Raw genomic sequence first — 12,830 nt, 5'->3', positions numbered from 1 at the left:
GCTCTGTCTTTCTAATCTGAAGTTTCTGTTCACTATGCTAAGGGTTGCATGATGTCACAATGCCATTATCAGAGTTGAAAGCTGCCCTGGCCTTCACCTACCTACTACCAACACTAGGGGATTCTGTGGAGGGACGGGTGTGGTATCACCATACCATATAGCCAGGCTGCACTCCCCAAAGCTGGAAAACAGGTGACCATGAGCGCTGAAGACTCTTGGGGAACTTTCCTTCCCAGAAAATCAAACAAGTGGGCTAAACATGCAGCCCTGCTTTGAAACATATCAAAATGCAGCATTAGTCACAAAAGCCAAGATGTAGAAATAACCTAAGTATCAACTGATGAGTGGCTAAAGAAACTGGTATAGATGTATATAATGAATATTATTTAGCATTAAGAAAGGGGAGCAAGATCCTCTATTTTGAGATTGTGTGGAACTGGGGAGAACAAATCAAACATCACAGTGCACCCCTTAAAGGCATACAATTGGAGGGGAGATCTGGAATTGTTATGGTTTCCAATGTCTGGATGGGCTGAGCAGGAACTGGAAGGGACCAACTTCAAGACCCAGTTAACATCTCAGTGGGGACTGTTTCCTAGAGGCCGAGTGGAGGGAGGGGTCACAGAGAAAGATGGTACTGGCCATTCAGGAATGTTTGATGAGCTACCGCCGGATTGAGCCTTCTGACAAGATGCCCTCATGCTCCAGGCTGTAGTTAGAGGTCTTCACTAGTTCACTAGTGCCAGGGTTTTTTTCCCTTCAGAAAGTATATGAGAGGGTTCCATTGAAGCAACTAATGAGTACACTAGTAAACATTTATCTGGCCATGTAGCCACATTCCATGACCTGATCTTTAAAGTTCCACAGAATCTCAGACATGCTATTTACTATTTCATCTCCAAGACAAGAGAATTTGGCATGGAGTGGTCCAGGCAGCAGTCAGAAGCAAACGCCTAGTGTCTGACCTAGTTACACCCTCAGATTTAAAGAGAGAGGATGAGAAATCTGAATTAGGCCTCTATCGCTAGGGATGCCCATTTAGCCATCTATCTGTCTGTCTGTCTGTCTATATCTATCCACCCACCCATCCACTCACTCATCTTTAACAGTGTTTCTTCACTTCCGGTCACTGAGGATGGAGAGGTGACTCACTGCCTTGATTTGACACTCAGAAGTTCACTTCAGCTATTTAAGTGGTATGTTCATTAGAACAAAACAAAAAACAAAACAAAAAACCAAAACAAACAAACAAAAAAAACCAAAACCAAAAAAACCTTCTTACACACTTGTTTAAGAGAAAACCAATGGGAATGGTATTAATTTTATTGCATCTTGTTTTTCCTTTTTTTTCTGACTAGAACGCCAGACTTAAGAGTGGATATAAGTATAAAAATAACCAAATTCTTACAAATAATACTTTGCTGCTGCAGCACTGAATAATTAGTGGAGGTGACATTATAATACAACATTAAATAACATCCTCATGATGGGTTTCACACAATCAACCTAGATGTCAGGCTTCAAGGAGTACAGAAGAAAATCCAGGCCAATGGGGATGGAGTTCATATTGCAGCTTCATCTCCATTTAACTGGAAGGCAGGCAAACACACACGCATCTCACCAAAACTCTCAGCAACTTGTGATGAAACAGTCATCTTCGCTGTAGAACAGGCCTTGGTAATGCCCAAAGATAAGTGAGCGGGTTCACTTCCCCTGACAAACCAGTTCCGCCCCACTCCCATTCTCACCCCATCCTCAACAATTCAGGACATGGGCATCAAGCCCATCATTAAAACACGGGAGAACCCACCAGGTAGCCCCTGGCACAGTCCAGGACCTGCCTCTTTTCAGACCTAGAGGGTTCCCCCTTGGGTTTCACAGGCCATTTTGTGAGCTAAAGTTTCCATCAGACATAAAGGAGCGTAACCTCGTGGACACACTTAAGTACAAGGAATTGATTGGCATGTAATATTTTAATGTTCCTATTATTTTAACCAGTTATTTTAAAAAGTATAAAGTTACTGTCTTAACTTCATTCCTATTGTTCCTATTGTTTTCCCCCCATTGGGATTTGAGAAAAGAAAGAACACACATACAAAACGACAAACTACAAAACCATTTCTCTCTTTGAGCATGCCAACAAGCATTTGAGAATGATGCTGTGACAGGAAGAAAGGACAGGGCTGAGGTGTGATGCAGCTCCAAAGCACAGCACAACACTTGCCTGGTTCCATTCCTGGCCCTACCCTCCAGAAGCAGGAGGAGAAGGGAGAGGAAGGGGAGGAGGGAGGAGGAGGGATGAGTGCATCCTTTTCTAAAAAATAAAAAAAAAAACTGTTCAGATAGATGAATGTATGCCTGCTATTACAGGCTGTTTTAAATAAAACACTAAAACACAGAATTTTGTATTGTTCTTCCCAAGGAAGTGCTTTGGCCTTGAAAGAAAAAAAAAATATAAATTTACAACTATGGGTAAGGCCCCTAGTTTTGAGTGTATTATGTATGGGACACTCAGCCAAGGGCAAGTTGGCTGTATAGTTTTACTGCTATATGTCAAGTCCCACAGTTACAGAGACCCTGGTACCTCGCTACTGGACAAGGTGGCATAAGAAGGTACCCACTCTGGAACTTCCCACTTGAATAGACAGCATCTTTGAAGACTTTTCTCTTGGTCATCAGCCAGTCTCTTTCCAACAATGCTGCTCCCTTCTAGGGGCCAGCTTTTATGACTTCCTCTTCTAAACCATAATCGTCATTTTTGACCTCAAATGCTACCAGGCAGCTTGATTGCACCAATCACATAGCAGTTTTGTTTCAACATGACTTCGATGCTTCTAAAAATAACCTCCCCAATAAAGAAGCTCCTTCAGCATCCCAGACACTCAACTGTGTTCCTAGCTTCCACAGGTCCACACGTCTAATGTGTGGGAGCCATGCCTCCCTCTGAGAATAAAGCGGGCAGCCCTCAAGTGGGCACCTAAGCCTGGTTGTGCTTTTAAAAACCTACCTAGACCACTCCCTTACACTTCTGGCAGCTCAAGCCACGTACCATTATAGTCTTGCAAACTACAAACCTACCAATATTTTCCTTTTTGAGACAGGCGTTGTGTACTCCAGGAAACCCTTGATGTCCTGGTCCTCTGGCCTCCACCTTCTGAGGGCTGGGATTACAGGCATGTACCACTATGCCCAGTTTGTGTGGTGCTGAAGATCAAACCCAGGGCTGGTACATGCTAGGTATGTACTCTGCCATCTAAGCTACATTCCCAGTCCCCCTCTGAATGCTTACGGTAGGAACAGGTGGTGCTAAGTATCCTCCTAATTGATAAGCTCCAGTGTCATGAGCTGGCTTGTGAAGCAAAAGATAGAAAAAAAAAAAAAAAAAAAAAAAAGACCCCTTGGAGTTTACCCAGAGTTCAGGCTGGTTTGGGACATCCCCCCCCCCCTTTCTCTTTCCTGTTCCTTTCTCTTTCCTGTTCCTGAGCCCATCAGGACAGACAAGTTCTGCCTGGCCTGTCTCTTCTGCACATAAGCACCTCCTAGGTAGTGTAGCTTTCCCTCTGCCTACTTCCCTCATCATGGGACTTCAATGCAGGACTGTGACATGTCTACACACCTGAATTGTGCATTCTGGGTATGGGGACAGACTCTTGAGCACTAGTATCCAGCATGGGTTCATCCTGTCTGTCCTGTTCATGGGCTGCTGATGTCCTCCAAGCTCCATCTGGACATAACCCCAAACCAGAGAGACCCAGTCACTCCATTCCTCCCAATGGTGGGCAGAGAGTCCTAGGCAAGCCATATCTCTTTTACAAATGCTTCAAGCCTTTCTACCTCAAACTCCCTGAACCCCCGAGACAGTAGACTAAGTATAAATTCACCCTTGCTTGGAGCTCTCAGTTTTTTTCACAGTAAAAAAGAACAAAATGAAACACTCTTAATCAACTCTATTTGGACCAAACTCATGAGTCAGTGAGCATTTTTGGAATTCACAGGACACTCAGGACTTTTTTTCTGGAATTTTCACTGTGTGGGCCTTGAGCTTCTGGCCCCTAAACCAGGTTCTCACCAGCTGTGATGGCAGCAAAGGCTTTAGAAATGTGTCTGGGAACAGCTGCCACAATGGCTCTTCTCACAGCAGTAAGGCCTGGGACAAACAGGGATACTAAGGGAAGGGTTAGAACCAGGCTACCTCAAAAGGGATCTGGGCTCGGGCAAGCCAAGCACGGGAGCTCACAAAGACACAAGGAGCCATTGGTTCCACAGTGAGATAGAGGCAATACCCATGGCTTCTAGATGGCAATGCTTTGCAACTTTAAGCCAGCATTAACCAACAGTAACTCTCCCTGTACTAATGAGTACAGTTCAATGATTAAAATCCACTGCACCTGGCTAATGGTCAACATGGGACACTGCACACTTAAAACAGGATGGGAAGGAACCTTTGTAAATTTTGGAGTAACCAGAGAACCCCAAACAAACACACACAGATCCATCTCCAACAACTGCCTCATTTCCAGAAAGACATGCCATTGAATTCCCAGCTTCAGGGTGGGGACAATGCTTTGACCTCTTCACCTCATCCAAACCCAGGATAGTCCACAAACTGATAAACACGAAAGTTCCACAGGGGACAGAACCCCCCTCCCCCCAACACACTGGGAACCTGATACAACACAATAAACAAGACAGAGATCTTCCTTCCCCCAAAATAAGCTCTCAGCCCCTTAGCTGGCCAGTCTTTAGTGCTCCAAGGCCAACTTGGATCATAACTGAGTCTTGATGGGCATTGCAGAAGGACACAGACATATCGATGACCGAGTGAGAGAAATGACCAAGTTCTCTCTTCGGTGAGTAAATAGCTTTGAGTGGTTAAAAGTTTCCATGAATTTGTGGACAACATTATGGGTTTAAAGATTAGCAGGCACACACCCTTACCTGTGGCTCTCTCAGAACTCCCTATTCTTCCTTGAGGAATCCCCTCAGTTTCTCAAAAACACTGGGTGGTGCAGGAAATATGTCATATTATTCAGTCCATTCCTCTGTCACATCCTGCTGTGGGGACAACATACAGCAGGCTGCTTTTCCTTCGGGTCAAGAGGCTAACTCAGAGGTACCTCCCTCTTCTACTACATCCCTGCAGACTCTGGCTCCACACTGTACATCAGAGCCCCAGGACCCATGCCATTCCCTCATGGATTAGAGACACCCTACCACATACAGGACCAGCCTGATATTGCCTGCTGGGACTTACTAAGGTTCAGCTGGATACTTGTAATGAAATGATACCAAATGAAAGTTAGTTTGCCTCGATTCATTCTTGCTTGGAGGAGGAAAATTTATAAATTGTAAGCAAATGCATCACCCCAGCTTTACAAAATAAATGGAAGTTGTGTGCTGTCTTGCAAATGTCAAGTTCTCCTTTAGAGTGTTGGCTTGGAAATGAGCACAAACAACCTAGGAACCTTAAAATACTATGCTCCTAACTGCAGCATTGCTAGATCAAAGCGGTACATTTACCTCCATCTGTTGTTTAGCACGAGGCTGAAACAAAAGTGCCAGCACCTGGCTGCCAATCAATCACCAAACTGAGGCCTGTAGAAGTATCCTAGAAAAGGAAGGCTTTCTAGAATAGCCTGGAAATGAGTAAAAAAATGTAACCTCCCTGCCCAATCTATTAAAGTGCAAATTAAGGGGAAACTGGGCCCTGGAAATGATGCCTAGTGGTCTCTGGGGGAAGTCAGCCAGGCGTATGTGCCAGACATTCAGACTCGGTACTGGCCCACGCTCGTGTTCACAGTGATAACAGTGCAGAATGAGTGGCCTGCGGTTCCGCATCCATCTGTCCCCTTCCACTGTGGTCATGCCCTTCAAGTGTGGCTCTGACAGGTCCTAGGAGCGGCTAGCACATGGTGCTCCCTTTTGGTGCAGTCCTCCGGTCTGGGGAAATGGCTCAGAGGAACGGGCCCCTCTCTCTCCTGGACTCAGAAGTAGTCTCGCCTCCTGCTCTCATCGCTGATGAAAGATGGGTTATACTGTCCCGGGAAGATGCATGAGTGCCTGGATCCCGGCAGTCCAGTGTAGGCTGGGTAGAGTCCATTGCGTTCAAGTTCAGGGTTCCTCACGTTTGTGGGCTGGATGCCAAGGAGAAAGGAAAAATTGTTACTTATTCCCAGACTTAAATAAGATGAAAAGACCTTACATTTTTAATGAACTTAAGATGGGGCTAGCTATAAATTAAGATTGGGGCTGGCTATAAATATCAAAGCACTGGCTCACCTGGCAGCACAAATCCCATGGGTCTATTTATGTATTTGGATGGGGGTGGGGTAGGCAGAGTCATGCCATCTGTTCCTGGTGGCCTGAAACTCACAATCTCATTCTTTAAAAAAATATTTTAATCACGTTTTCTAAAGTTTATCTTGTGTATGAGTGCTTTGTATGCATGTATGTCTGTGTACCGCCTATGGGCCTGGTGCCCACAGGTGCTGGAAGAGGGCATCCAATTCCCTGGAACTGGAGTTAGACAGTTGAGAGCTGCCATGTGGGGGCTGGGACTTAATTGCTGAGCCATCTCTCTAGCTCCCCCCCCACAATCTTCTTGCGTCTTCCTACCTTGCACTGGGATTACAGGCATGTGTCACTACACCTGGCACACAAGTTAATCACTTTGTGGACGTGGGATACATTTCACTTTATTTTAAAAGGGGGTTAAGAAACATTGGTCAGGCCAGGTATCCGAAACAACAATAAAGGTGAGAAAGTGTTGAGAGCAGCATCAAAGGTCAATGCTCTTTTGGTGGAAATAAAGTACTAGGTAGTATGCACTATAAACATGATACCTATGAGAGCCCAATGTGGCACTGCCTGGACCTTTTTGTACCCACTGTGGGGGACAGTGGCACTCAGGTGATAGCGTCATGCTGTAAACTCGGGCTCTGTTTCTTAATTAGTGATTGATGGGGAAGATCTAGCTCATCATCCCTGGGCTGGTGGTCCTGGGTTCTATAAGAGAGCGGGCTGAGCAAGCCACGATGAGAGGCACCCTTCCATGGCTTCTGCATCATCTGCTTCCCGGTTCCTGCCCTGCCCGAGTTTTTGTTCTGCCCTCCTTTGGTGAGGTGGCAAGTGGAAATGTCAGCTAAATACTCCTTTTCCTCCCCACCTTGTTTTTGGTCGTGGAGTTTCGTCACTTTGATAGAAAACAGGACTAAGAGTGTTTGTCTGAGCTCCTATGTAAATTTAAGACAATGCCATGGGACTGTGCAGAGAGGTGGGGTCCCAGGACACTGCCTGCTTGTTTGTTATAATTATCACACCACACCAGGGTGGAGAAGTCCCTAGCAAAGGGTGTGGAGTTAAGATACACTTAGTACAGCATCAGTTAGGGCGCAGGAAAACATTCCTGATAGAATCGGGAAACCAACAATGCCTGTTCAGAAACAGGACGTTGAAATGGAGTTCAACCAGAGGTACACTGAAGTTGGAGTACACATCCATCTTTATTTTCTCCACCTTGCTTGTTCATCCTCCTGGTTGAAAATTTTCAAAGATCACACTGGAACAAACCGGCCCCTCCCATCCAAAGTCTGATCCTCCTAGTCCATCCCCATAGCAACCATAGGGATTATGGTTTCTATCAAGAAATATCTATCGCCATTAAGTTCCCACAGGGCAAGGTCTCTGTTTATTGCTATACAGCAAGTTGATGAGAAGTCCACTTGACAGGTGTATTTTCCTGTTCCCATACCTGCATTTGTGTCTGCTGACATGGTGTGAGCTGAGGTGAACTGAATGAAGGCAGTAAAATCTCTACTGTCTTCAGTATGGGACAAAAGAAGGCTTAAGGCAGGTGTTCTCAACTGATGGGCTGAGACCCCTGGGGTGGGTGGGTCAAACAACCCTTTCACAGGGGTCACATATCAGGTATTCTGCACATCAGATATTTGTATTATGATTCATAACAGTAGCAAAATTACTGTTATGCAGTAGCACCGAAAATAATTTTATGGTTGGGGTCACCACCACATGAGGCACTGGATTAAAGGGTCACATTAGGAAGGTTGACAACCACTGGCTTAAGGTATGCTCCCAGCTTTCCCGATGGTAGTCCAGGGCTGGATGGAGTCAATCGTTAAAGACCTACGGAGCTTCCAAAACCTCCCCGGTGAAGATGGCATTGAGTTATTCTTGCTATGTCTTTCCCAGCCCCCAGTTTTGACTGACAAACCACAGGAGGTGAGATACGAGATAGCAAACAAAAAGGAGAGGGCAAAGGGCTAAAACCACATTCTTCCTTTCTTTGAGGTTTCTGTTCCTAGTCTGAAAAGCAAGTTTAGGACTTTTGACTCCCACTCCCTAAAAGTAATTTACTCTGTGGAAGTATCCCTGATACTCAAACCAGTAAATTCGATGCAGGTAGGCCATTGTTAAACCGAACAGTCAATGAACTGATTCTAAGAGCTTTGTCATTCTCTCTGGAAGCCTGAATTGACTTCCATGCTTCCAGAACGAGCCCTGAGCTGGGTCCCCAAGGGGGCTGGTCGCAGACACCTACCGAGTAGTACACGTCTGTCATCTGCAGAAGGTTTTTGGTGCTCCCATTCTCGTGCATTTCAATGGCTTCTCGGCCCCATTCTTGTGAGCGAGGATTCTTGGGGTACTCGGCGTATGGGGACATTTGGAAGTCCCCACTTTTGAAGATGAGTTTACTTATGTCATTTTTACTCTTTCTGTGAGATTTTAAAGAAATGTGCGACAAATTCTATCAATAAGCTGTGTCAGGAAGTGGCCTCTGTGACGAGACTCATAAGTGTGTTTTGAAACATAAATTAGATTGGGAACTGCCCCCGTATTTCCATCTGGCTGCCCACTGGAAATGCTAGTATAATTTAATATTTGACTAAAAAACTAAAACTGACATTGGGTGTCCCTTCTGCCATCCCTCCGAAGGGGGGGGGATGCAAAAGACCTCCCAACTTCAAGAGCCTAAATGGAGCATGAAGACAGCCCCAAGGAGCTACTAGTGTCCTCTGGGAGCAAAGGGCACTGTGCCCTGGGGTAGCCAGGGGCACAAGAATCAGGATTCACCGGTGACGCTGGGTGGGAAAGGAGCTCAGTGGTGGCCAAACATCAGCAGTCCCAGGCAAAGCATCAACACTGTTTTTGGTTTCCAGAATGGGGAGCCAGGCCTTGTTGGTTCTGGCTCATGAAGACTTAGCCCATGGCTCACCTGCGGCTAGTAGAGACCTGGGGTGGGGTCAGCTTCTCTACTCCCCAGCCAGTGTTTTATTTATAGCTTCACAAACCACAAAGCCTTGATGGGGGCCGCCTGCAGGTGCAGAAGCCCAATTGGGAGGTTTCCCTACCTAGACATGGTCAGGGCAACTGTCTGTCTTGTGGGCAGAGGATCAGAAATATTTAATTATATTTGCTCTGAGTAAGGATATCTGAAGCCCATTGTTCCCCTGCACTTTAAGTTTCTGGGGAAGGCATGGGAATGACTCGGCGTTGTAAAAGTTCCATCGTGGCTTCAGTATCGGCCCTACTTCCAAGCTCAGAGCAGACCAGTTACTACTGTGGTGGACAGGGTGATCCCATTGCTGTGTTCCCCTTTCAGAAACCAAAAGTCCAGGCTCCCTCCAGAGGTGACTACATTGTGTGAAAGAGAATGTCACCAATGCATGGCTATGTCCTCCCAGCTGACACTCGTTATTTCTCGTCAGAATTGCTCTTAACTGGTTTATCTCACTTACACTTATCTCTGAGGGCAATATGAGAAGGAGCAATCCCATGTGGTCTACAAGCCTGAGGGAGGGAGTGCTTACAGTTAAGTTATTCATGGTGGCCTTCCTGGAGGCAGAGGATGCCTTAAAATGTCCTTACCTCATGGAGACAAAAAGATAAAGAGCTATTTTGGCAAGGTCCCTCCCCATCTATTACATACAAATAATTCTTTCCATTTGATATTGTCTAAATCAATGATTATAATTTTCCTTTACTTGAACAAGTAATTGTAGACAAGGGTAGCCTCCCCTTTCTCTTCCCTTCTCATACAAACTGCCAACATCACTATTTATCCAAAACATGGCTCTACCTTCTTTACTGCTAAAGCACTTCAGGCAGCCCCCTCCCGCCCTGCATCTTGGTCTGTGTCTCTGTATATACACGGCTCTGAGAGATGACTGACACAGCCAACCATATGATTTACTCTTTTAATGGTTTCTAACATATTCACAGTGGTGCAACCATCATCACAATTTTAAAATCGAATCATCCCCTACGCCTTAGCAGCCATCCCCCATCTTCCAACTTCTGTAACCTGACCTCTGCAGTGGCCTCCCATCAGTCCACTTTCTGTCTCTATTAGATGCAGACTACTGTCAGATGCCTTCTTTTGTTTAGAATTCGATTTTGAAGGTCTGCCCACGTGTCAGTCAATGGCTGACTGGGGTTCTGCTCTGCCACACTTGCTTTTGGATTTGTTAGCTCACAGGTACCGGGATTGTTTCCCATTTTGACTCTTAGGGAGAGAATTGCTGTGAATACACCAGGACAAGTACTTGTGTGGCTGTGTTCCCATTAGATCAGCCTTTAACTCAAGCAGATCCAGGTGGCTCTGCCTCCAGGCTGGGATTAAAGGCGTGTGTCACTAGATCCGGATGTTTTGTATTTTTAAAACAGCCTCCTCTATCCCTGACTGACCTTGCACTTGCTTTATAGCTAAGGATAACTTTGAATTATTGATTCTTCCTGCACAATGCCAGGCTTAGTTTTTTCACGGTTGGGGAATAAATGCTTCCTGCGTGCTAGGCAACCATTCTCCCAATGGAGTCATGTCCTCAGCTCTAGAGTTTGAAAGTTTTGGATTTTGACAAAGTCCAACTCACCTTTTTCCTTAGTTGGCTGTGTTATTTATTTATCTTTGGAGACAGAATTTTATTATATATCCCAGGTTTGCCTGGAACTTGCTATGAACCCAGGATTCTCATTCTCAAAGTCATATTCCTTCTGCCTTAGTCTCCCCAGCCCTAATTTAATCAAGGTTGAAAATTAACCCTTTGTATAGCACAGCTGATGAAATGGGATTTGAATTTGAATTCTCATCACTCACCTGCAGCAGGTAACAATGAGCGCGATGCCCAGGATGAGTAGAAGGCCACCTCCTGCTGCCGCTATCACCACGGTGATGAGCTGATAGGCTAAACACATCAAACAAGAGGTCATGAGTAATAAGCAGACCTCCATCTCACCCTCACGTCTGTCAACATGACCCTGGCCGCTCTCTCCCACTGCCTGGTCTCTGGCCCAGAAATCTCAAAGGCTAGAGTTCTACTGTTGATCCCCCTTCAAGGGTGGTGGCTCTGAAATTCTTCCTATAGGACATGCCTGACAATGTCAGATGTCACGGAGTCACAAAAGAGAAAGAGACAGGTAAGCATTAAATTTCCTCAAACTGTTCTGAAAGATTTCACTCCTACACTTTTCTCTCTCCCATTTAAGATGGGTGCCTAAATCGTGTGAAATTTATACATCAGGAAACTTGTTATCTTGATAGTGACAGTAAAGATAAAGATGCTTGATTCACTCTGGAGGCAGAGGTAGACAGATTTCTCTGAGTTTGAGGCCAGCCTGGTCTACAGAATAAGTTCCAGGACAGTCAGGGCTACACAGAGAAACCCAGTCTCAAAACAAAACAGCAACAACAAAATAGATGCTAGATTCAGTTTTAGGGCTTTACTTGGTAAAACAGAACTGAAACAGTTTAAACTCTTCAATTTCAGAAGAAGTATTATTGGTCTGTTAAGTCCAGGGTCAGGAGTCATTACATAAACCATGCCAGGGACCCAGGAAGCTCCTTATAATGAATTTAATTACCAGAAACTACACTGATAGAAGTATATACCATACATAATAGTGCTGGAAGGTCTAATTAATTGGGCTTCATATCTGTACATCTGTAGCAAAATTATTTCTTATAAATTATATTTAGTCTTCCATTTCTTTCTTGTAGAAATACAATTAAAATTAGTTTCTCAGGTTTCAAGATCTAGTATGAAAGGCCAATAACTAGATTTTCTTTCTTTCTTTTTAAAAAGTACTTATTTTCAAGGGCTATAGTGGCATGTGCCTTTAATCCCAGCATGAGGGAGGCAGAGGCAGTTGAAGCTCTAGAAGTTCGAGACCAGCCTGGTCTACAGAGCTAGTTCCAGGACAGTCAGGACTACACAGAGAAACCCTGTCATAAGAAAATTATCTCATTATCAATGTTTTACTCAACCAAAGGTGCCAGGAGAGGACGTCAGATCCCCTTGGACAGGAATCACAGAAGGTTGAACCGACCATGTAGGTGCTGGGAGCGGCACCCAGGTCCTCTGCAAGGGCAGACAGTGCTCTTAGCCACTGAGCCACCTCTCCAGCCCCAAATGACCAGGCGTTTGAAGTAAATTAAGACTGAAACAATGATCTGCAGTCATTTTCATAGTGCCACAGCACTCACCCTGTCTGGATGAACTCCTACATCAGGAGCTATGAGCAGAACAGGTAAATGACAAGCTATGGACCCTTTACCCAGCCTTTTACTAAATAGCAAGAAAGGCTAGACTCTTATGAAAAAGATTAGTACTGCAATATAGAGGAACCGCCAATCACATTATGTAACCCTCGTCTCCCTCGCCTCCCGATGCATGCATTCAGAGGCTCTCTCACAAGTGAGGGCAAAACAAACCTCTGGGATTGCATTCATTTTTTAAAGATATTTATTTTATGGTATGTGTATGACTGAGTATATATATATATGTGTGTGTGTGTATGTATGTATGTATGTATGT

The 12,830-nt window shown here is 45.0% G+C and overlaps 1 protein-coding gene across 3 annotated transcripts in view; it reads right to left on the bottom strand.

Annotated features, from left to right (window-relative positions):
• Positions 1–5,295: 5,295 nt before the first annotated feature.
• The window catches only part of Heg1 (heart development protein with EGF like domains 1), a 74,663-nt gene continuing 67,128 nt past the window's right edge, over positions 5,296–12,830 (bottom strand). For all 3 annotated transcript variants that reach the window (XM_051191382.1, XM_051191383.1, XM_051191384.1), the window contains 3 exons: positions 11,114–11,201; positions 8,558–8,732; positions 5,296–6,134 (listed from right to left, as the gene is read on the bottom strand). In XM_051191382.1, the coding sequence (XP_051047339.1) occupies positions 5,985–6,134; positions 8,558–8,732; positions 11,114–11,201 (413 nt within the window). In that variant the 3' untranslated portion in view covers positions 5,296–5,984. The remainder of the gene's footprint in view (positions 6,135–8,557; positions 8,733–11,113; positions 11,202–12,830) is intronic.

Source organism: Phodopus roborovskii, unplaced genomic scaffold, assembly GCF_943737965.1.
Source record: "Phodopus roborovskii unplaced genomic scaffold, PHOROB, whole genome shotgun sequence".
Lineage (NCBI taxonomy): Eukaryota > Metazoa > Chordata > Mammalia > Rodentia > Cricetidae > Phodopus > Phodopus roborovskii.
Note: the sequence above shows the minus strand (reverse complement) of the source record. Positions and strands in the feature narration are given on the sequence as shown.